Raw genomic sequence first — 25,639 nt, 5'->3', positions numbered from 1 at the left:
CCCCAACCAGTGAAAATAGTTTCTTTTATTTGTTCGTGGGATGTGGGCATCACTGACTAGGCCAGCATTTGTTACCCATCCTTAATTGCCCTTGAACTGAGTGGCTTGCTGGGCCATTTCAGAGTCAACCACATTGCTGTGGGTCTGGAGTCACATATAGGCCAAACCAAGTAAGAACAGCAGATTTCCTTCCCTTAAGGACATGGTCACCATTAGACTAGCTTTCTAATTCCAGATTTATTAATTTAATTTAAATTTCCCATGGACCTTTGGATTACTAGTTCAGTGACACTACCACTACGCCACCACCTCCCCAAGCATAGTTTCTTTGATTCTACCCTATCAGTTCCCCTTAATATCTTGAAAGCTTCGAGCAAATCAGCCCATAATCTTCTAAATTCCAGGGAATACTAAAGGTGCATCGTTCTGCTTGCGGATGTCATGAGTTGTGTTGCTTCCTTATTACTTCCTGGGTATCATCTTAAACCCCGGGTGTTAGAGGTGGCATTCTGCTATTGTGCTTTGAGAAACTGGACTTCAATTCAATTGCTACTCACCTGTAAGCTTCTATCTAACAAACTTAGATCTGTAAAATAGGTCATCTGGTTTAACATCTAGAGAAGTGATAATTTGGGTGCCTTTAATTAAAGATTAAATTACTAAAACATCGAGATGGAAAGAAATTAGTTATAAGCAGTCAATGTGGATTTCAGAAAAGAAGCTCATGCTCGAGAAACCTGATTGCAGGAGGTGGATACAGTAGATGGGGGAAATGAAATGGATGTGTGTACATGGACTTTCAGCAAGCATTTGACAGGGGACTACACAGGAGTCTATTGGAGAAGATTAAGGGATATGGAATTAAGAGGAGGCTAGCAAGTTGGATGTAAAACTGGTTTTAAGGGGGAAAACAGAGGGTAGGAGTTATGGGCTGTTTTTCAGAGTGGTTGGAAGTAGGTAGTGGTGTCCCACAGGGTTCAGTTCTGGAGCTATTCCAGTTCACTTTGTATATCAATGATCAGCTCACTATAGAAGAAGACTGATGTCCTTAAAATGAGCACAGCCCAGGGGCACCTGTCAATGCTAATAGGGACACATAGCAATACTGCATTGACAAGATCTTCATTTTTCCACTGTTGACTGACAGTTTTGAAGAAATTGAAAATGACAAGCAGTAGGGGGCATTCGTTCGATCGTTGGTGTAATCTTCTTCCCAGAAGGTTGACTGCCATGATCTCCACCTCTGTGTGTCCTGTGCTGACCTTGTGCATTCTCCATAGGTCAGTTGCATCCAGTCCATTATATCAGTCATCCATTTTCTTCTCTGCTTCCCTCTCCTGCCTTTTCCGTCGATCTTTCCTTCATATTGTCTCTGTCTACCTTCTGCTCTAATGATATGAGTCAAGTATTGTATCTTTCTCTCTTTGATGTTATGCATTAATTTCCTCTTTTCTCCAGCCATTTCCAGCATTTCCTCATTAGAATTTCTCTGATATGTTCACATCTCAAATGCATTCAGCTTATTAATAGTCACATTGTTTGTTGTGCATGTCTCCAAGGCATATAACATAGATGACAAAATGTAGTACCTAACATAGAATTTAATAGAATATACAAGACAGAAACAGCATATTTGTCCTAACTGCACCATGCCAGTGTTTGTGCTTCATACCAACCTCCTCCCACCCCTCTTCATCTAACCCCATCAGCATATCCTTCTATTCCTTTCTCCCTCATGTGGTTATTTAGCTTCCCCTTAAATTTATCTATGCTATTTGCCTCATCCGCTCCATGTGGCAACGGGTTCCACATTGTAACCGCTCTCTGGATGAAGTTTCGCCTGAATGCCCTTTTGGATTGTTTAGTGATTGTCTTATATTTATGTACCAACGCCAATCCCCAGTGGACATGAGGAACTTCCCTGGTCTTCTTCGAAAAGTGCCATGGAATCTTATAGACTCAACCAAGCATATAAGTGAGGTCTTCCAAATTCATTATGCTTTCTCCATCTTTGCTCCATCTTCCATTTAGCTTGAAGGAAGATCCGCCTGGTGATCAGTCTAAAGGGGAATGGTAAAATCTCCCAGCAGCCCCTCCTTTCTGTACAGTTGCAGCTCAGAACGTGTTATAAATGTTCTGCAACTTGTCAAGAACCCACACAGAAGGCTGCTATCTGCAGCACCCAGCAACAAATGTCAGTGGAAAACCCATTCACTCATACAGTATTTGGGATGCAGTGCGTGAGTAATCTGAGACCTGGCATGTGGTGAGTGTAGCATGGCTGGGGAGGAACAGTGAAGTTTGGACCTATGGTTCCCAAAGTTCTCCATTAGGGGGTTTTCCTCAGCTCATGTCTGAGATTGCTGTAGACGAATTGATAGAAATGGATTGTTATGATTAGCCACAACTCCATTATCATGCGACTACCAGGATAGTAGAAGGCACATTAGGTGGACCTTGGTCTTTTATCATCCAGTAATTTCTATGTTCCCATAGATACCAGAAGTACTGAATGTGCCATAGATTTTGTGTTTCTTTTAATTCCTTAAAATGATGTACAAATTCGACCTTTTGTTACCTACAGTAATATATTGTTTCGGGACTAATCGCGACTGGTTTCCAAAACATTGAATTGAAGGAACAAATATGCATGCTTAGTCAAGTGCTCACAAAACCCACAAAGTATACATCAGCTTCAAACTTTGGCAATGATTTACAAACAGATACCTCCAAGAAAGGGCAGAAGGACATGTGCAAGTCTATGTATTTGACAATGCTGATACAAAATTATTCATAATCAACCCTAAGGAGATTTCTTTATGGCCCAAATAAATAATACTAATGAGTGTGTGCTCGACTAGAGCAGTAGGTGTAGGTTAAGGGCACTGGACCTTCGCTGTTCCTAAACCCTCAGGTGGGAGCCAACATAATATCGGTGCAGGTACAGAGCAATGGAAGTAGGTCCTACCTGGCGTCCAGATGGTGTTGGACCTACACCCCTGAAGGTGAGGGGACCAGAAATTTTTGACGGATAGAAGCCATGTCTTTTGTGAGGGGGCTGCTCGGAACACCAAGGTTATTCCTTGGAGTGAGAGGGAACTCAAGGACCCATCAGGCAACTGCCATGATTGAACTGTGTGGATTTTCAGTGCCACAGAGGAGTTTTTCACTACCTCACAGCCGCCCTGTATATCCTGTTGGTTTCAGGCCCTTCCTGGGTCATTAAACATCTGCTACCCTCAGTCCACAGGAGACCTGCTGAGACTTTCTCTCTCCAAGGCTTTGTATCTGTTTTTTGGGAATCTCAGCATCTCAAAATCTGCATAAGCAAGTGTTTTCAATCAGAAATTGCATTAAATAGCATAGGATAGCGGCACCTGGTTAATATTTATTCAAAGTTATGAAGCTTCCTTAAACACTGGCCATCAAGTCCCAATTATTTCTTGGAATGTATATTAATCAATCTTTAATCTCCATGTAGCAAAAAGCACTTGTATTTATCTATTGTCTTGTCAGGCACTCAGGAAATCACAAAGTGCTTCACAGCCAATGAGGTGTAGTCATCGTTGTTATGTAGGTAAATGCAACAACCAATTTGAGCACAGTGGGATCCCACCAACTACAAATGAGATATATGACCAGGTCCTGTGGTTTGAGGGATAGATAGATGCGACCTGCACATCAGGGAAACTCTTGTGCTCTTCTTTAACTAGTGCCGTGGAATCTTTTGCGTTCACCTGAACAAATAGACAGCGTCTTGGTTTAATCTCTCACCTGAAAGATGGCACCTGCAACAATGAAGCAGTCCCTTTGGTGTACAAAAGTGTCAGCCCGGATGGTTGTGTCTGTAATGTGTTATTGTGTCTACAATGTTAATGTGTGCATATTATTGTGTGTGTACGGTGTTATTATAGGAATATTGGAAGATAGGAACAGGAGTAGACTATTTAGCCCCTCAAGCCTGTTCTGCCATTCAATGAGATCATGCTGATCTGTGACCTAACTCCATATACCCACCTTTGCTCCATATCCGTTAATACCTTTGGTTATGTCATGCGAGGCCCCCACCTGCCAAGAATGAGGCACATTAATTTTGTCATGAACATTGATATGAAACTGTTACTGGAGTGAAGAAAGGACTTGTTAAACACATCAGCCGTGGCTGGAAAAGACATTTGCATATTAACAGACGGTGATTGGAAGGACAAAGTACCATTCCCTGACACATTCAACCCATAATGGACCTTGATCACCAGGTATTGTGTGTAAGAGGGGCATTCCAGAGACTGCTAAGGTGATACAATCCAAGACGTGGTCAGACTAGTTAGTCACATGACTAACCTGCTTGGCAACCTGGGGTTTTCCGAGTTATACAAACAGTTTGAACTCAGAGTGTCTGTTTGCTTCTGGATTGAGAAGATCTCTCCCGTCTGCTCCCATCTCTTTCTCACAAGCCTCTGAATCCACTGAAGACACATGAACCCCAAGAGAGAAAAGTCTCCTACAGCGAACAAGGTTTAAGAAGAATACTGGGCCTTGACGAAAAGCAAGATCTATCTACAATCAAGGACTCTACAGCGAGCTCGAAGAACCATAACAAAAACTCTTCAGATATTGCATCAAACTTTTCCACTTTATTTTGCTTCTGCTCTTTTCTGTCTCTATGTGCATGTATGTATCACTTATTCATGCTAGTGTGGGCGCATCATGTATCCGTAGGCGTCAACCGAATTAGAGTTTATGTTTAAGTTTAATAAATTTCAACTTTTCTTCCTTAAACCTAAGAAAACATGTTTTTGCTGGTTTCTTTGCCTTATAATTGGAAAGGATTCACCAAGGGGGAGGGCTAAAAACACAGTATTAAAAAAACCCTATTACGGTAAGACCTAAACTTATTAAAACTTATTAAAATCGCCCCGTTTTTGACATCCCGATAAACATGTGGTTCTTGGCGAACTTTCTTTTCCAGTTTGCCCATTTTCATGACTGCCTAGGTGTCTTTGATGGTTAGGTTTAATTAGCCCTGAGTTGGAATTTTTGTTCAGGAGAGTCAGTAGGGGGCTGTTCGATCCTGAACTCTCTGTCATTGCTTTGCTGCAAAGGCTTTTGACCTCAGGGGGATGGGTGGTTCCTTTGGTTCTGACTGTGGGGGGGGATTCTTTGCGAATCTCCCCTTTGTCGCAGAGGACACTCCTGCCTGCAGGTATTTGTACAGACTCTACTGCACTCCCCTGTGGTACTTCGGCTAGGTGAGGCATCATCCTCACAGTTTTTCTTGCCCCTTAGAACTCTTTCTTTGTCTCTGCAGGTTCCTGTAAATGCTCTTAGCAGCTCTAGTGGGGGTGCTTCTAATATCTGCATTTACATAGGAGGATGTGGGGTCTAACTTTTCAAATTTTTCAGGTTGGCTGACCGGACAGTAGGGGTTTTCATCCAAGATTCCTCCCAGACTTCCTTTAACCTGCCCTCTTAGTCACTTTTTCCCCTTCTCTTTCTAAACATTTGCCAGCCTTGTGCCTGCCTGTCCCTTTTTGTTCTCGGTGGGGGTCCCTTACAGTTCATCAACCCTCTGCTGGAGGGTCCTCCTAAAACCAATACAGGACTTTGGGGTGCAGGTTTCACTGTAATTTGGGGTTTCCCCTCAACCTGGCACATGTGGCAACTCCTGCAGTACACCATCACATCTTTGTGGAGTTTTGGCCAGTCAAACTGCTGTCTTATGCAGGCTTTGGTCTTTTGTATACAAGCATGTACAGCCACTGTAGTCTCGTGGGCCCTTCTTAATATTTCTCTCCGGTACCTCTGTGGCACCACTAACTGGTGAACTATTGTCCACTCCTTGCTCTCAGGACTCCCTCTGCTTCACTTTCAGCCTGGGAAGCCGGTACTAACTCTCACAATACTGGGTCGGCTCGCTGAGCCTACCTAGGGAAAATCAATTTAATTCATTCCCTGGGTCTCCTAACTTTCCAAAGAATGTCTCAGACAGACTGACTTGGTCATCTGCCTGCAGTGCCAATGCAGTCTCCTCTGGGGGAGCTGGTTTGATCATGGCTTGATCCACTACACATTCAAGGAAATTGCAGGGGACCGTCTCCTGCCACGACCCTGTGTCTCTGATCTCCTGCGGTCTTTCTTTCACTACTGGGGGGTGGCTACCACCTTCACCCCGGCCAGATCATTACCTAGGAGCAGGTCAATCCCGTCCACAGGCAAACTAGCGGCAATCCCTACGGTCACCGGTCCCGAAACTAGGTCGCACTCCAGGTGCAGGCATACTCTGCCCTCCAATACCATTCACCACCATTCTGGTGTTCACTGCACTCTCTGAGGGAAAGGTCAGTCTTTTTCCCAGTAAAAGGGATCTAGTGGCCCCTGTGTCCCTGAGAATTAGTATGGTCTTGCTTGCTCCACTCGATGGGTATGGGGTTACTTTCCCTTCAGCCATTAAACCCTGATAACCCTCAGGAATCCTACTAAATTTTCCTGCATTTGCAGCCATATGCTTCCTGGGTCTCACTCTTACTGCAATTAAAGCCACAGCTTGTTCTTCTCTGCTTTCCATCAGGGTCCCTTCTTCACTGAGCAGATATGCTCTGATTAACTCTACAGGTTTCCCCTTTAGTTTCCAGCAGTCAGCTTTTAAATGCCCTGCTTTATTACAATGGAAGCACACAGTTCTCCGGGTCTCACTCTTGCTGATAGCACCTTACTTTTGGCTAGAGGAGGACACCCTGTGACTCCTGCTTTTCTTTCTCTCCCAGGACTGCTTGGGCTCCTATCACCTTCCCACCCTTTGTCCTTTTTGGATTTGTGGGGGTGACAAGGAAAGCTTCCCCCCTGGGAAACCGATTTATAAATTAAAGCAAACTCATCAGCTAGAACAGCTACTTGCCGGACTTTCTGATCCTGCTGCTCATCTACATGGGTCTTTATGGAAAGTAGGAAAGAGTGTTTAAATTCCTCTAACAGAATTACTTCTCTGAGATTCTCATAGCTGAGCTGTACTTTAAGAGCCCTCAGTTATTGATCAAAAACCATCTGCTTACTTCTTTCAAACTCCAGATAAGTTTGTTTAGCTTGCTTCTTGAGGGTTCTAAACTTTTGGCGATAGGCTTCAGGTACTAATTCTTATGCCCTGAAATGGCATTTTTTGTCAGTTCATAATTTGATGAACTGTCATCTGGCGACAGGAAATAAACCTCATGGGCTTTTCCAGTTAGCTTGCTTTGTATTAAAAGAGGCCCGGTCTCAGCTGGCCATTTTAGCTGCCAGCCAGTTTCTCAAAGGACACAAAAAATTCTTCTACATCTTCCTCATTGAATTTTGGAATTAATTGAACTAGTTTTAACAGCCCTAAATTACATTCCTCCATATTGGCCATGCTTTCACTAGGGTTACTCTGTCTCTCCCTAGTTAACTCAAGCTGCTCCAACTCTCTCTCTTCGCATTCTTTCTGGAATATTCTTTCTCTTTCTCCTCTCTCTCATTCCTTCTCCTGTCTTTTTCTAGAAGGCTCTTTCTTTCTCCCTCTCCTGCCTCTCTCTCTTTCCTGTCTCTCCCTTTCTCGTTCTCTTTCCTGTCTTCTAATTCAAGTTTCCTTTGTTCCAATTGTAACTTTGCTAGCAACACCCTGTTGGGGTCTACTTCTAACCCTATTTCTGCTTCTTCAGGTTCAAGGGAAAAATAGTTGGCCACTAGCCTTAGGAGTTCAGACTTCCTAGCCTTGCCATGTACAGTAATCCCACACTGCTCAGCCATTTTCCTCAACTCCTCCATAGACCGTGCTTTTAACTTATCCCAAGTTACTTCACCCTGGCTTGAGGAGCTACTAGCTTCAGTTGCAGACATGTATCACCTTAGCAGTCTCAGGAATGCTCCTCTTACACACAATACCTGGTGATCAAGGTCCACTGTGGGTTGAATGTCTCAGGGAATGCTCCTTTGTCCTTCCAATCACCATCTGTTAATATGCAAATGTATTTTCCAGCCACGGCTGATCTGCTTAATAAGTCCTTTCTTCACCCCAGCAACAGTTTAAAATCAATGTTCATGACAAAATTAATGTACCTCATTCTTGGCAGGTGGGAGCCTCGCATGACAACACTGTCACTTTTGTCCCATGTTAACTTCTTGAGACTTTAGAGAGACTTGGCTGCATTAATTCACAAGAAAAAAATTCTTTCTGGCCCTTTCCTTCAGTCACTCTTTGTGTGAATTGAACATTTGAGCTAATTATCAGTTAGGTTTAATTCCAGATGTAGCCGCACATTTTATCTCCCCTCCTCTCACTTCTCTGAGACAATTATCACTCAGAAAAGAGTTTTTCTCACACCTACGTCAAGTGTCCCTGTGAAATCTGAAGCAGCAACAGATATTGCTGCAAACACTCAACAACAACTTGCATTTATATAGCACCTTTACCATAGAAAAACATCCTATAGTGCTTCACAGGACCAGTAACAGACAGCAATTGACACCGAGCCACAAAAAGAGATTTTAGAACAGGTGATCAAAAATTTGGTCAGAGAGGTATTTTCCAAGGAGCACCTTAAAGGAAGAGAAATAGGTAGCGAGATGGAGAGATTTAAGGAAGGAATACCACATCTTGGGACATAGACAGCTGAAGGCACAGCTGCCAGTGGTGTGGCAAAGTAAATCTAGGATGCAAAGTTGGAGGAATGCACAGTTCTTGGAGGGTTGTAAGGTTGGAGGAGGTTACAGAGATAGGGAGGGCTGAGGCCTTGGAGAGATTTGATCACAAGAGTGAGAATTTTAAAGTCAAGGCGTTGCTTAACTGGGAACCAGTGTATGATTGGGAGCCAGTGTAAGTCAGTGAGCACAGGAGTCATGGGTGAATGGGTGTGTGTTAGGCTATGGACAGTAGAGTTTTGGATGAACTGAAGTTTATGGAGGCTAGAAGTTTAACGGCCAGCCAAGAGAGCGATGGAACAGTTGATTCTGGAGGTAACAAAGGCCAATGGATGAGGGTTTCAGCAGCCGATAGGCTAAGGCAGGGGCAGAGGTGGTCAGTCAGCACCTGTGGAGACAAGCCTGTCCCTGTCAAATGGTTCTTTTCCCTGTAAGTTGCTGGTTCAGGTCTCAGTATCTCCTAAGTGAACTGTAAATGAATAGCACTTTGATATTGCATTTCTCCTACATTAACCTAATCACACCCTAAAAAACAGAACTCACAATGCTTGATTTTAAATGAGGTTTGTAAAGTGAGAGCATGGATCATGTTGTCTTATCTCTCTTCAGTTCGTATCTTGGTCCATGATAGTTCTGATATGTATGCTGATGAAAATGGCAATAGTTTTTCTTCTCGCCTTTCTTTATACAATAATAACTAAACTCAAATGTTTAAAAAACCTTTTAAGTCTCTTGTTATGACCAGGTGAGAAAGGGGTCTAGGGGTTCCCTCTCAGCCTTCGCCTGGTTTAAGCATAACAGGGTTTAATTTTAAAAACATTGTGTTTTTCGTTCCCCCTCAGTGAATCCTTGTTCACTGCTCTCCAATTGTAAGGCAAAGAAATCAGCCAGATAGGTTTTCTTAGATTTAAACAATAAAGGTGGAAGTTTATTAACCTTAAGCTCTAATTCACTTAACAACTACGAAAATGCAACGTGACTATGCTAGCATGCATACGCAATAAACACACATGCAGATAGAGACAGGAAAGTAGAAAGAATAAAGAGGAAAAGTTTGAGACAATAGCTGGGATTTATTTACGGTCCTTTGAGCTCGATGTAGAGTCTTTGATTGCCGGTACGTCTTGCTGTTTCGTTGGGACCCAGTGCACGCTTTAAAACTTGTTTCGATGTCAGAGTCTTTTCTCTCTTGAGGTTTAAGAGACTTCAGTGGATCCGGAGATTCATGAGAGAGAGAGAGAGAACGAGGTAGCCAGGAGAGAGGCTGTCTTCTTCCAAATTCAGTTGCAATCTGACCCACACTGTGCTGTGAGCAGTTCAAACAAAAACCTGGGCCAGCAGGTTAGTCATGTGACTAGCTGTTTTAACAAACTCCTGCATTTGTGGATTCTCCATCTTAGCAGGCACCCTGGAATGCTGGCTTTCTTACACATTCAATGTCTGGTGATCAAACTCCATTTGGGTTAATTGGATCAGGGAGCCATTCTATTGTCTCCAGGCACTGTCTCTTATTATCCAAATGTTTTCCAGCCACTGCTGATCTCTTTAAACAAGTCATCTCTTCCTTCCAGCAACAGTTTAAAATTAATGTTCATATGACAAAATTAATATGCCTTATTCTTGGCAGGTGGGGTCTTCATGACACTCTGCTTAGTTTCTTTTTGATCGGAACCAATATTCAGTGTTTCTGTGTTAGTTTGTCATTACTTGAATTACTGAATGATCACTTAAGCTACTTGATGTGCTTTGGACTGGGCTTGAGGCCTCATAATTCCTTGCTCTTAATTGCCCCTCTACTACTCACAGTCCATTCCACCTCACAATGTCATGACTTTTAGCAAAACGTGCACAATTTACTAATTATTTCATCTATTTCCTACCCACTCTGCTGGGGGAATAAAGGTAACAAAAGGAAGGAAATAAGGTAGATTTTAATTGGCATTGTTTTACTTACTAAAACAGGGACCTTTATAATGGCAGTCAGCAGCTCTTTAACAGCTGCTGGCACCTGATAACGCAGCTCCAAGACTTTGGTGCTCTCGCAGTGCACGCTGGAAGTATCCTTGGAAAATGTAAATTAGCTAACGTACCCCGATAGCACCATTTACAGTTTATTTAACCTTGTTTTTACACATAGCTGTTGTGTGTATCTGTGCACTAATTGCTTGATGACTTCCTTACACCTTGTCATTTTAAATCAGACACTTCACTCGCATCCCTTTAAATAGATGCACATGTCTAACAATTTGAACCAGCTGGTGTGAGACCTGCTCTCTGTCTCCTGGAAGTTGCAGATCTGAAAACAGACTTGAAGGAAGGGAGGGAGCACTCTGAGTTGGCCAAGCTGGGGCTCAGGAGTAGCTTTCTTCCCTCTGACTTAGAAAGTTCCACTCCAGGTACACTTGGGCACATAATCCAGACAGGCACTCCATTGCAGTACTGAGGGAGTACTGCACTGTTGGATGTGCCATATTTCGGATGAGACTTTAAAACGATGCCCCATCTGCTCTCTTGGTTGATGTAAAAGATCCCATGGCACTATTTCAAAGAGTAGGGAAGTTCTCCCCGGTTTCCTGACCAATGTACATCCCTCAAACAATATCACTAAAACAGATTTTAGTAGATTAAGTGCTACATAAATGTAAGTCTTGCTTTTTCCTGAATTAAACAGTCAGAGACTGATGGGCAGCAATGTTGAGGAACAAGGCTCCACAGCAGCAGGGGGAGCTCAGGAAGTCAGTGACTACAAGGTCCTTCACAGCATCATAGTCATAGCACAGAAAGAGGCCATTCAGCCCACTGAGTGGCTCTTTCAGAGAATAGTCCAATTAGTCCTACTCCCCAGCTTTCTCACCATATCCCTGCAATTTGTTCTCCTTCAAGTATTTCCAAGGTTTCCCTTCAACATTTACCTGTTTACATAAAAGACAGCCAACACCTCAAGGTGAAAAGCTTTGCAGCGGGGCTGGAAAAATCTTTAAATGCCACAGCAAATCACAGGGACATGTTTAAAAGCTGGAGCTGAGTAACTGTGGGTCCTTCACCATGTGTTTATGAATCTAGTCGAGGCTCGTGCAGGGATTGGCCTTTCAGTGATAACCATACACTTTAAGCACTAATGTTACTGGAGCCATCTCTCGCCTCAATTAAAATTCTTAGCAAATATTGAAAATCAAAAGGCAATCTTTCACTGAGAACAAACCAACGGGGGCAAAATTTGGTGAGATCACGAAATGGGTGTTATAGAATCGGCAGCCCGCTTTACATTGTGCCTGATTTTCTTTCCCTTTTCTCCATCCTAGACTTTCACATCATGCAACTTTCGTTACCCATTTACCTCCTTCTGTCAAACTACTCATCAAAGTGTTGGCAGAGTATGTACTACATAGGATTACACGGAATATACAGCACAGGAGCAGGTCTTTATACACCACACAAGCCTCCTCCCTCTAATTGCCTCTTTTTAGACTGCCCATTATTCCCCTATTCCTTTCTCCTTCATGTATGCATCAAGCCTCCTCTTAAATATACCAATGCTATCTGGTTCATCTGCTCCATGAGTGCCACATGCTCATCACTCTTTATAAAGAAATTCCTCCTGCATTCTTTATTTGATCTGTTAATGACTATCTTATATTTATGCCTCCTTGCTTTGGGCTTGCCCACAAGTAGAAACTGTTTCTCCTCATTGACTCTATCTAATTCCTTTTTAATTTGTAAGACATCTATCAGGTCTCTTCCACGTCTTCCCTTTTCCAGGGAAAGAAGCCCCTGTCAGAATTGTTGGTTGAAGTGCTGTAAATACCTTTGTATTGTAGTATTAAAACTTCATCCACCTCAGGACCGAGGGACTCAGTTGTTTGGAGAGGCTAGAGAAATCACGATAGTTCCCCTTAGATCAGAGAAGGGTAAGAGGAGATTAAATTGAGGTGTTCAAAATCATGAAGAGTTTTGAGAGAGTAGATAGGAAGACATTGTTTTCACTGGCAGCAGGGTTAGTAACCAGAGGACAAGGATTCAAGATAATTGGCAAAAGAACCAGAGGAGAGATGAGACTTTTTTGCACAGTGGTTATGATCTGGAATGCACTGCCTGAACTTCCACAAAACAATTGGATAGGGATTTGAAAAGGAAAAAAAATTGAAGAGTTATGAGGAAAGAGAATGGGTGTGGGACGAATTGACTAGCTCTTTCACAGGCATGATGAGCTGAATGACCTCCTTTTGTTCGGTGAAAGAATATTTAATTATCTAACTGGAGAACAAGTCAATGTTTATTCAACAAGCTTGCGCTCCCAGTGGGAAGCCTTGTTCAATGAGGGTGAGAGTCAGAGACTTGATGTTACAGTGCTATAATTCGCTTCCTTTCTCTCTGGCACCCACACTCCTTTTGAATGAGGCCTGTCCCCCACAATGGGACCGCTACAGAAATCCACACCAAAGAGTGCCTGTCCCAGTTAAACTTCTTCTTTGAATTGACAGGTATGATATTATGAATCTTCAAAATACAGAGAATGGTATGTATGACTACATTAACATAGGGACGTGGTATGAAGGGCTGCTAGACATAGATGACAGCAAGCTTCAGATGAACATGACCAAGATGGTGCGTTCTGTTTGTAGTGAACCCTGCAAAAAAGGACAAATTAAGGTGAGTCCACCTGATGCTTTCACGGATTACTTGGGAATAGATTGGGGTTGTTGGGTTCATTCTGAAGGTCAACCAACTTGCTGGGATTAGCTATCACTTTCCAAATACTTGGTTTCACTGCCATTTAAAAGGGACACAGCCTAAAGGAGTTCCGTTGTTCAGTTGTTGATGAAAGGTTATCATCCTGAAACGTTAACTCTCTTTCTCTCCCTACAGCCTGAATGCTTTTATTAAAGGGATTCTCTTTTCTGTTTCGATAGGTTATTCGGAAGGGAGAGGTGAGCTGTTGTTGGATCTGCACAAATTGCAAAGAGAATGAGTACATGCAGGATGAGTTCACGTGCAGGGCCTGTGAGCTGGGCTGGTGGCCGAATGCTGACCTCACAGGTAAAATTACATTTAGGAAATTGGCCCAGCAGCATCTGGGTGTAAAAAGATTCCTTGGCACTATTTTGAAGAAGAGCAGGGCAGTTGTCGCCAATGTCCTGGCCAATATTTCTCCAACAAATCAACATCAGTAAAACAGATTATCTGGTCACTATCCAATTGCTGTGCTGTCGGTTGTCGCGTTTCCTACATTAGAAAACTTGACTACACTTCATAACGTACTTCATGAACTGTAAAGTGCTTTGCAACATCCTGAGGTTGTGAAAGATGCAATATAAATGCAAGTCTTTCCTTCTTTATCTGTCCTGAAATTAGGGTATGTTCCATGATTTAGTGCTTTGCATGACCCGGAGGGTGTGTTTCAGAAATCAGGACACCCGCTTCACTCAACAGGTGTGCACCCCATTCACCAACACCTACTCCTATCGCACAATGTTCTGTGCGGAATAGTGACATTCACCCCAGTTTTCAGCTGTGTAAATAAAGGATGTATTTTACGTGGACTTTATAAAAGATATTGAGACTGTGCACCTTTAATATTTCTCTTTGCTTTTTATTGACATATGCTTTGTTCCCTGATAGCTTTCCTCCTTACCCTACCCACCCCCAGCCTCCTCACAGTGCTGACCTTTACTGGGATAATGGATTCATGGACAGCAGCTGCCCAAGTGGCCAATTTTCATAGGAATTACATAGATGTCACAGCACAGGAAAAGGGCATTCAGCCCAACAGGTCTGTGTGTTTGTGCTTCACACAAGCCTCCTCCCACCTTACGTCATCTTATGTCTATTAACATATCCTTCTATTGCCTACATCCTCATGTTTTTATCTAGAATTCCCTTAAATATATCTATGCTAGTCACCTCAACAACTCCATCTGACAGTGAGTTCCACATTCTCACCAGTTTTGGGGTGAAGAAGTTTCTCCTGAATTCCTTACTGATTTTATTACTGGCTATCTTACATTTGTGGCCCCTGGCTTTGGACTTCTCACAAGTGGAACCATCTCTATGTCTACCCTATCGAACCTCTTCATAATTTTGAAGACCTCTAGCAGATCACCTCTCAGTCTTCTCTATTCTAGAGAAAAGAACCGCGACTATTTCAGTCTTTACCCTCTCAGCTCTGGTACCATCCTTGTAAATCTTTTTTGCACTTTCTGCAGTTCTTCCATATTCGTTTCACAATGAAGAGCATCACACCCAAACCCAAGCCTACCCTTACCTAATATTCACATGCTGTGTAGCAGGGATCACCGGATTCCCTCCTTGCCTCCCCACACCCTCCAGTCCAGCGGCACTGAGGCCAATTATAGCACCCTCCAATGTTGCCCTGAATGAAGTCGGCTAATTCAACACAGATCAGGAAAAAAACCTGGGACATTCTGGTCATGCATGGGAGAGCTCTTTTTCTAATTTCTTAAACTCCCTCAATAAGACAATACATAGTGAGTCAGAATATACTGTAGCCGGTGAACAAACAGCACCCTCATTTTTTTACCCTTGTCCACTTAATTTTCATGAGACTTTGCACTGAAAGTTGCTGTAAATGGGAGATTGAAATGAAGTGGAGTCCTCTACAGGACATTTGGGAACTATGTGAACTGGGTACACAACTTTGTATCTCCTGAACCAATCAGATTGAAGTATTCTGTATTGAGCAGTGCAGAGTCTAAACCAGGAAGTGTAGCCAGGATTTTATGGGCCCCCCCACTCCCTCCGAGGTGAAGAAGGAGGCAGGGGGACACGGAGTATTGTGACGGGTGGTGGAGGGACAGTCGGGGGGAGGGCCCATTGGCTCCCCGTCGCCAAGCGATCTTCCCAGGGCAGGATAGGCTGACAACGGCCTTCCCACCCAGAGGCCAATTGAGGCCCTTAAGTGGAATCTTAGCAGTGGTGGGGCGGGGGGATCCTCCGCTGTGCAGGGAGGATGCCATGCAACATGAAGCACCCTCCCTGTGGCGTGGGAGGGGTGGCCTCCTCAGTGGGCAATTTGTGGCCCATGGAGGACCCCCATCAGGAACAACAACCCCCCCCGCTATCCCCTCCCCTGGAATTCATGACTACCCCTTGCTCCCCCCTTGCTGGGGCCTTCTGGACTGGCCCCAGCGACCCCACCTCACCTACGTCTGGTCCGGGGTTCCAGAGCTTGGGCCTGGGTCCGAGGTGGCGCTGCCGATACTGCTGAGCTTCCAGCCCTCTGATTGGTCAGCAGCTCATGGAGGAGGGATCCCTGTCTTTAAAGGGACAGGAATCCCAGCTCATGAATCTTTAATTGAAAAAAAACAGAGGATCGCTCCAATGGGCCGCGAAATTGCAGAGGCGGCGATTTCCCCCCCCCCCCCCCACCCCTTTTCAGCCTGGCACCAGGAACCCCACCTCCTACACAAAATTCAGCCGTGTATGTTAGAATAGTGAATTATTGTGAAATCACGTACAGAGGCCCACAATAACTCTGCAGTGTGTTCGGAGTGGGAAGGCGCGATATCAGCTGGGGAACTCAGGAAAGTTTCAGCACTCTGGCAGTCTGTGTTATTTTGACAAAGCCACCTCATTATAACATGATTTCCAGGCTTGGTGTTGAATGCACGATCGCGGCTGTGGTGCTCAATCGCAACTGGTGTATTTAAAGGGCCAAACCAAAAATGGAATTTGGAGGAGTTAGGAGTTTGCACAGAGGGGCCTTTAGCCTGATGGTCATTTTTGAAGTGAATTCTGGCCCAATACATTTTTCAATCGCCAAAACTGATTGCAAGACTGATATAGATGAGGAAGGCCATTTGGTCCATCTTGTATCATCTTCAGAATGCCTCAAGGTGCTTTGAAGCCAATGAAGTAATCATTTGAAGTATGGTCATTGTTGTAAAGGAAGAAAATGCAGTAGTAAATTATCACACAGCAAGCTCCCACAAATAGCAATGTAATAACGACCAGATAATCTGTTTTAGTGATGTTAGTTGAGAGTTAAATATTGGCTAGACCACTAGAGAGAACATCATTGTTCTTCAGAACAATGCAATGGGATCTTTATCATCCACCCAAGAGGGCAGACGGTTTAACATCTCATTCTAGCAGATAGCACATCCAACAATCCAGCACTCCCTCAGTACTGCACTAGAGATGTCAACCTGGATTTTGTACTGAAGTCTAAGGAGCAGGGCTTGAAAGCACAACCTTCTTGCTCAGTGGTGAGAATATTACCCACTGAGCCAACACAACATAGCTCAGTACATCATGCCCTCAAAGTGCCACATATTTGTAAGGCAAAGAAATCACAATTGACTCAAATTATCACTTATCCAAGTTGCCAATCAAATACCCATTAACTAAAGCTGAATTAATTAAAAAGTGATAAAATATACCAGAGTGACCAGTAGAAAACTGACCAATTAAATTGCTGCATTATTTTCAACATTCAATTCACTAAACAAGAATTAACACTAAAACAGTCTGTTTAATGTCTGACATAATCTCTCCACACAGTTTTTATCGCTCATTTTTCTTCTCTCAAATGAGCTTGTATTGCTAGAAATATAGATAGGTTAAGTGAGTGGGCAAGAATTTGGCAGATGGAGCATAATGTGGGAAAATGTGAGGTTATCCACTTTAGTAGGAAGAATAGAAAAGCAAAATATTATTTACTTGGAGAGAGACTGCAGAATGCTGTGTTACAGAGGCAAATGGAATGCTGGCCTTTATTGCAAGGGGGATTTTTAAATTTTATTTAGAGATACAGCACCGAAACAGGCCCTTCGGCCCACCGAGTCTGTGCCGACTAACAACCACCCATTTATACTAACCCTGCAGTAATCCCATATTCCCTACCTACACTCGGGGCAATTTACAATGGCCAATTTACCTATCAACCTGCAAGTCTTTGGCTGTGGGAGGAAACCAGAGAAACCGGCAAAAACCCACACAGTCACAGGGAGAACTTGCAAACTCCGCACAGGCAGTACCCAGAATCGAACGCTGGTTGCTGGAGCTGTGAGGCTGCAGTGCTAACCACTGCACCACTGTGCTGCCCTGGAGTGCAAAAGTAGGGAAGTCTTGCTACAACTGTACAGGGCATTGGTGAGACTACACCTAGAATACTGCATACAGTTTTGGTTTCCTTATTTAAGGAGGGATATACTTGCATTGGAGGCAGTTCAGAGAGGGTTCACTAGGCTGATTCGTGGGATGAAGGGGTTATTTTATGAGGAAAGGTTGAGCTGGTTGGGCCTATACTCATTGGGGTTTGGAAGAATGTGAGGTGATCTTATTGAAACATATAAGATCCTGTAGGGGCTTGACAGGATAGATGCTGAGAGGATGTTTCCCCACGTTGGGGAATCTAGAACAAGGGGAGGCAAAAATGGCACAAACCTCATTTAAATATTAAGTTATTTGAAATAGAATTTTTGGGCAGGGTGCATAACAGGCAGCCAGTTGGGTGGGGTTGTAAAAAATGGCGTAGATTTAAAATTGAACTTCACTGTCAGATTCCCTTTTCGAATGACCTATTTTGTGCCTATTTTGCCCAACTGAACATCGATTTCTGTTTTGCCAATGAAAGAAGTGACCTGTATGTACCCGGGCTTGGTTGGCAATTTGGGATTTTCTTGCTTGTCATTCAGTGATTTTCTGTGAAAATATCCACAATTGAGATCGTGAACTTGGATATCTGCACACGTAAAGTGGCTTGTTATTAATCAATAATCCATGGCCTGGCTGCTGGTTTTGTTACTCCGATCACATTCCCGGGAAATACATGTTCCAAAGCTCGATCTTCACATAATTTGATTAGCAATTAGTTCCAATAAAAATGGGTATTTTTCCCAGTTTTTCAACAAGACCGAAAATGCCAGCCATTAAGTTTTACAAACCCATTGATAACTTGTATCAGCTAAAATGTTGCATTTATATAGCACCTTTAATTAAACATCCCAAGCTGCTTCATAAGAGTGTTATCAGACAAATTTGACACTGAGCCACGTAAAGAGATATTAGGACTGATGACCAAATTACTCATATTTTCTGAACCCTTTTTTTCCTTTTTTCCTTTTCCACAGGTTGTAAGAGGATTGATGTGAAGCACCTGAGCTGGAGTGATGTGGAGTCTGCTATCGCCGTAGTCTTCTCCTGTTTAGGGATCCTTGCCACCATGTTCGTCACTCTTATCTTTGTGCTGTACAGGGACACACCGGTGGTCAAGTCTTCCAGCCGCGAGCTTTGCTACATCATCCTGGCAGGCATCTTCCTGGGCTACATCTGTCCATTCACATTGCTGGCCAAGCCAACTCTGGCCTCTTGCTACTTCCAGAGGATCCTGGTTGGGCTCGCTGCTGCCATGTGTTACTCTGCCTTGGTGACCAAAACCAATCGTATCGCCAGGATCCTAGCTGGCAGCAAAAAGAAGATCTGCACTCGCAAGCCCAGGTTCATGAGTGCCTGGGCCCAGTTAGTAATCGCTTCCATCTTGATCAGCGTTCAGTTGACCATAGTGATCACGCTGCTGATTCTGGAACCTCCTACGCCCGTCCTCTCCTACCCAAGCATCAATGAAGTCTTCTTAATCTGCAACACAAGCAACCTGGGAGTGGTGGCCCCTCTAGGGTACAACGGGCTTCTCATCATGAGCTGCACCTACTATGCCTTCAAGACAAGGAACGTCCCCGCGAATTTCAACGAAGCCAAATACATAGCCTTCACCATGTACACAACCTGCATCATATGGCTGGCCTTTGTCCCGATCTACTTTGGAAGCAACTACAAGATCATCACCACCAGTTTCTCAGTCAGCTTAAGCGTAACTGTAGCCCTGGGCTGCATGTTCACCCCGAAGATTTACATCATTATCGCCAAGCCGGAGCGCAATGTCCGTAGCGCCTTCACCACCTCGGATGTCGTGCGCATGCACGTGGGCGATGGAAAAGCTGCCTACAGGTCCAACAGCCTGCTCGACATGTTTAGGAGGAAGAAAACTGTGGCCGGCAATGCAAGGTAAGCAACTCCAGGTACGAACCGTTCTGTGTCCGGTAAGTGTTGTGTGGAATCTCGTGTTCCTGAATTGAGAGACCCATACATTTCCTGCATGTAACCACACTCTCACCCGCCATGCTCAGCTTAGGGTATAAGCTCTGTGTGTATCCTTCTGCTGTGGCACCTCATGAAAAGTAATAGGAGTGTAATAGTTATTACAGTGGATTGGTAGCCCTAGAGGTTGTGAGTTCAAATCCTATCATACTGAGTTCAAATCCCGTAATGGTGAGTTAGGAAATTGGCATTTGAACAATTGTCTAAAACGGCCAGATTATTGTAAAAACCCAACTGGTTCACCAACATCCTTCAGGGATAGGAACCTATCTTCCCTACCTACTCTGGACTATATGTGACTCCAGTTGCACACTGTGGGATTCTTAGTGCCCTCAGAGGAGCTAGTGTTGCCCACATCCAAAAATAAATTTAAATATCAGGAGAACTTTAAGGTGCAGAAGGAGTCCATTTGGCCCCAGTGCAACTAGGAGGGTAACTCATTTGCAGGAGTCCCAGGTGTCTGTCTACCTATGAAACTCATGTCCTCTCCACGATCCATGGTCCTATCAGTCCCCTGAATAAGGTGCCCAACTTTCCACTTGTCTGGTCAATGATCTCTGTCCCAACCATTCCCAATGGCAAAGCATGCCATGCTCCAGCAATCGTCTTTGTGAATAAATTTCTCCTAATCTCTTTCTGTTAATGTCTATTTTAAATTAATGATCCTCCATCATTGGCTGCCCAACTAGTGCAAATAGTCTTCCCCTATTCTTTATCGAAACAGCATAATCTTTTTTTAAAAAAAACTATTTTAAATCTCTTAATCTTCCATACTGCAATAGAAATAGTCTGTGTCTTACGTCTCTCCTTGCATCAGAGTAGTGCATGTTAGGGAATGATGTGCACTTGGTCCAGGATTTTCCAAATGGAAAAATATGGATAATTTCCCGATATGGACTCGCAGTGGAAAGGTTACCCTTTAATAATGGCACGACAACCCTGTCCCAAAACATATTGCACTGTCACCAGTAAGTAGTTCTGTCCTGAGCAGGAAGAGGCTTGATTTTAAGGTAGAAAATCCATCATTCCTGTCCCCAGTCCACCTAAACCCGCCAACTCCTTTAACCATTTCAATCTATTCACAATGCACCTTTTCGCTTTCTCCAGCAGTGCCACCACCTGTCTGTCTTTTACTCAGCGTACTTTTCTCATGCCGATTCCCTGGCCTTTTATTCCATATGTTCAATCTTGTTTTCAAATCTCTCCCGTTTCTCTCCACCGCCACAAGTTGCTTGTTTTCATTACTCTACTTTTCCTTCTTTTCACCAATGTTCTCACTAAGCTATGCAAGTGCGCAGCCACACAGCAGTCTGGAAGGTACCACGCAGGCCTTGTTCTATGATAAATATCACATGTGCATGGTCATGCAAAAAAGTTTAGAAATTGCATGCACTAAAAAAACTGGCCACACGCAACTAAATATTAAAGCAAACGTTGCATTTACTAGTCAGTTTTCTCCCCTCTCCATGTCTCCTCTTGTCTCCTCATCAATGGCTGATGGTTGCTTTCAAAAAATATTCCCAAATTCTCAGTGTGGGCCTCACATAGTGAGTGTGAGCATAGTATCCAATTGAGGGAGGCATCACAGCAGGCCCTGAACCTCCCCTCAGCTGAACCTGCACCTATACCTACACCTCACATTTACTGGCGACACAAGCAAAGGCCTCTGACACTTATCCAGCTGTTTGGCCGATTCACATGCACACCCATTGGCTTTATTCTGCAAAAAATGTTTCAAAAAAAGATGTTTAAGGTTTGTGTTTTAAAACGCATTCATGGAAATAGCACTGAAGCAAAAGGGGATTAAAATTGTTAATGAGCTAGGCTTTGATGTTGTTTTCCCAAGACTGTAAACAATAAGCAAATTGTTAGCCTGTCATAACAATCGATAATCAGCTTCACATCCATGGTGCTGGGAAGTCTCTAGATATGGTAGTTTAGCAAGCCTACCCACTGGTCATAAAAGGGGGTAAGACAGGGATAGATGCAGCAGTAGTGGGTCAGTATTTTTAAACAGAATTTGAAAGGACAAGCTTTGATCATGTTTCGAACGAAAACACGGGATGATAATTTTGTTTAAGTCAAGCAAGATGACTTATGTGAGGAAGGGTAGCATATTCATTATTTGTATATTATTATGCAAAGATAAATTGTACAGATTATATTACATGAGAATTATCATAACTAGCTTTGTATGTTCACATTCAGTGGAATAAAGTACCTTATTGATCCTTACCTGACCTCATTTTACCAGTTGTTTCCTCAGTCCAACTTTGGAAAAACTAATGGAGAGGCAAAAGACAGGAATATCTGGTTGACAGCACAAGGCAATAGTACTGAAGACATGTGCCCCAGAACTTTCCGCGCCCCTAGCCAAGCTGTTCCAGTACAGCTGCAACACTGGCATCTACCCGGAAATGTGGAGAATTGCCCAGGTATGTCCTGTACACAAAAAGCAGGACAAGTCCAACCCGGCCAATTACCGCCCCATCAGTCTACTCTCAATCATGAGTAAAATGGTGGAAGGTGGCATCGAAAGTACTATCAAGCGGCACTTGCTTAGCAGTAACCTGCTCACTGACACTCAGGTTGGGTTGGGTTCCGCCAGGGCCACTCAGCTCCAGACCTCATTACAGCCTTGGTTCAAACAAGAACAAAAGAGCTGAACTCAAGAGGTGAGGTGAGAGTGACTGCCCTTGACATTAAGGCAGCATTTGACCGTGTATGGCATCAAGGAGCTCTAGCAAAACTGGAGTCAATGGGAATCAGTGGGAAAACCCTCCACTGGTTGGAGTCATACCTAGCGCAAAGGAAGATGGTTGTGGTTGTTGGAGGTCAATCATCTCAGCTCCAGGACATCACTGCAGATGTTCTCAGGGTAGTGTCCTAGGCCCAACCATCTTCAGCTGCTTCATCAATGACCTTCCTTCAATCATAAGGTCAGAAGTAGGGATGTTTGCTGATGATTGCACAATGTTCAGCACCATTCGCGACTCCTCAAATACTGAAGCAGTCTGTGTTGAATTGCAGCAAAACTTAGACAATATCCAGGCTTGGGCAGAGAAGAGGCGGGCCCAAGAGGCTTGTGTGGCCCAGGAGGAAACTCCTAGATGCGAGCAGCAGCAGCCACCAAGGCACAGAGGAGCCCAGAGACTCCAGTGAGTCTATAGGACTCGGATGACATACCAGCAGATGTCTGAGCGCCAGTGTCAGAGATGACTGTGGATATCCAGAGAGGCCATCACACACCTCTGCGCACTGCTGAATGATGATTTGCAACCAATAGGCTATGCCTGTGGCCCTCAAAATTACTGTGGCCCTAAACTTCTACCTCTCTGGATCATTCCAGAGATCCCCCGGCAACACGTGTGGGGTCTCTCAATCCGCAGTGCACCGTTGTATCAAGGAGGTGATCAATGCTCTGATCAGGAGGGCTGACAACTATGTCCGCTACAGGACTGACCCTGAGAGTCAGGCTGAGAGGGCCATTGGACTTGGGCCATTGCGGGATTCCCACAGGTGCAAGGTGTCATCGACTGCCCGCATGTGGCCATCAAGGCTTCCATGGACCAACCAGCCGCCTTCATAAACAAAAAGGGGTTTCATTCTGTCAATGTCCAACTAGTGTGTGACCACAGAAAGCACTTCCTACAAGTGTGTGCCCGCTTCCTGGGCTGCTGCCATGTCTTATTCATACTGCGCTATTTCCAGGTGCCACTGCTTTTCACTCCCCCCGCTCACCTTCAGGGGTGGATTCTTGGGGATAAGCGGCTACCCCTTGGTGACATGGCTTCTGACACCAGTGAAGAACCCCACCAATGATGTTGAAGAGCGTTACAACGCCTGCCACGGCTCCACCCGAGCGACCATCGAGCAGGCCGTTGGTACGCTGAAGGTGCACTTCCGCTGCTTTGATAGACCTGGTGGAGCCCTATAGTCTGCACCTGACAGGGTTGGGAGCATGGTTGCATTCTGCACATCGCAGTACAGAGAGGAGAGGCCTTGCAAGATGAAGAATTACAGGAACATGACAAACCCTCCAACGATGAGGACACAGAGGGCACTCAAGAACAAGGCACACATGGGAAATCAGAGAGCAGTGATGGAGGCCTAACATGGCGGGCAGCGAGCAAGGGAGGCAAGGCAGAGACTGATAATTGGGCACTTCCAGAATCCCTGAACTTCAATAAATATGTTTGAAAACACAACTCACTATCATGCAGGTCGTATGAAGTCCTCTGCCTCCATTACATCTGTCTCTCCAGCATGACTGGCAGCAACAAAATAAGCCATTGCCCATGTAACATCAGTCATGCAATTACACATCATGCATATTGGCATGGTAATGATGTCAGTGGTCACACTGGCAATACTGTAAAGCTTATGATGTAAGTGAAAGAAATATAATCAGTCCATGGTGGAATGAAGTTTTCAGGCAATAAAGGCTGATGATTGTCAGGAAAACACATTTAATTAAAGTACCCATAACATATCTGTCTCACCCGTGAATGCCTATATGTGTCAAAATGTCTTCTTAATACATTTGCAGGTGCTCCTTCGTGGTGTAACCCCTGTGCTGACAGCTGGACTGGAGGCAGGCTGCTGATCAGGATGCCTTTTGGCATGGGTGGCTTCAGCAGTCATTCTCTGGGTGCCTGAGGCCTGGATGGCCCCGGTTGTCTGAAGGCCTCCTGCACCAGTGCAAGGACTGTCCTCAAGAATCACGGCTGCTGAAGCTGGACTCACTGGTGGAGCAGCTGAGGAGCCCGTGTCCACACTCGAATCGCCCTGAGAGGAGACTCCAGATGTGGCACGCAGCCTCTCCTCCTCCCACTCAAGGCTCGTTGGAACCTCACTGCTCTCCGGAGAAGGAGCAAGTGTGGGAACACTCTCCATGCTCCTGGTCTTTCTCTTGCCCAGTCAATGCTGAATTGAAGTCGTGGCCAAGGTGAGGGTTTGCAGGTCATGGCGCAACTGTGGAATGTGGCTCTCCATGAGGATTGCCACCCTCTCCATGGATGAAGCCATGAGCTCACAAGCCTGGGACAGGGTACCAGTCACAGCATGGATGGACTCTTCCATTGTCCGCTCAAGGCTGCGCGTTACCTCTGACATCTCTGCCAGATGTTGCCTTACCTCTCCCTGCAACTCCAGCATGCCCCGTGTTATTGCCACCAGAGGCTCAGCATGGGCCAGGCCTGACCACCCACAGTCCTCCGACTGTCAGAGGCCTCGGCTTTTTTTTATTTCCAAAATATACTTTATTCATAAAAATCTGTAAAAATTACATTCCCAAATAGTTTCAAACAGCATCAAGTCAAAAAATACAAACAGTGCAAAGGTTTCCTTCCATACAATCATGAGTTGTCTCACAACTCTTCCATTTCATTGCCATGCCATATACATTTTTACATTTACAGCACACAAAATTTTCCCGATACAGTTCGAGGGGTTTCCCATGGGCGAGACTTCGGGCGTGCATGAAGGATCTGACGGGGAGGGCTCTTCTCATCACCAGCCAAGCTACATCTTGGTGCTTGTTTGAAAGTTCTGGTGATGAGGCATTCTGCCAAATGACTTTGGCGGTCTGCTCAGGGAACCATCCGACAGGATCCCCCGTCTCCTTTTCACGTAGGGCCTTGAGGACATTCCATGCAGACCACTGCCATATGGACCGCTGGTCAAAGGTGTTTTCCCGCAGAAACTGCTCCACGAAGGATAGGTGGTATGGCACGGTCCAACTGCACGGAGCGTTCCGCGGCAATGTGACCAGGCCCATCCTTCGCAACACCGGGGACAGATAGAACCTCAGCACGTAGTGACACTTGGAGTTTGCGTACTGGAGATCTACACACAGCTTGATGCAGCCGCA

General features: G+C 44.5%; 1 protein-coding gene across 1 annotated transcript in view; it reads left to right on the top strand.

The window, feature by feature from the left end:
• Positions 1-25,639, top strand: part of LOC137376683 (metabotropic glutamate receptor 1-like) — a 260,920-nt gene that overhangs the window by 201,851 nt on the left and 33,430 nt on the right. The window contains exons 5-7 of the mRNA XM_068045656.1: positions 13,134-13,302; positions 13,563-13,689; positions 18,744-19,674. Of these exons, the coding sequence (XP_067901757.1) occupies positions 13,134-13,302; positions 13,563-13,689; positions 18,744-19,674 (1,227 nt within the window). The remainder of the gene's footprint in view (positions 1-13,133; positions 13,303-13,562; positions 13,690-18,743; positions 19,675-25,639) is intronic.

This window comes from Heterodontus francisci, chromosome 13 (genome assembly GCF_036365525.1).
Source record: "Heterodontus francisci isolate sHetFra1 chromosome 13, sHetFra1.hap1, whole genome shotgun sequence".
NCBI lineage: Eukaryota > Metazoa > Chordata > Chondrichthyes > Heterodontiformes > Heterodontidae > Heterodontus > Heterodontus francisci.
This window is presented reverse-complemented; position numbering and strand designations above follow the sequence as displayed.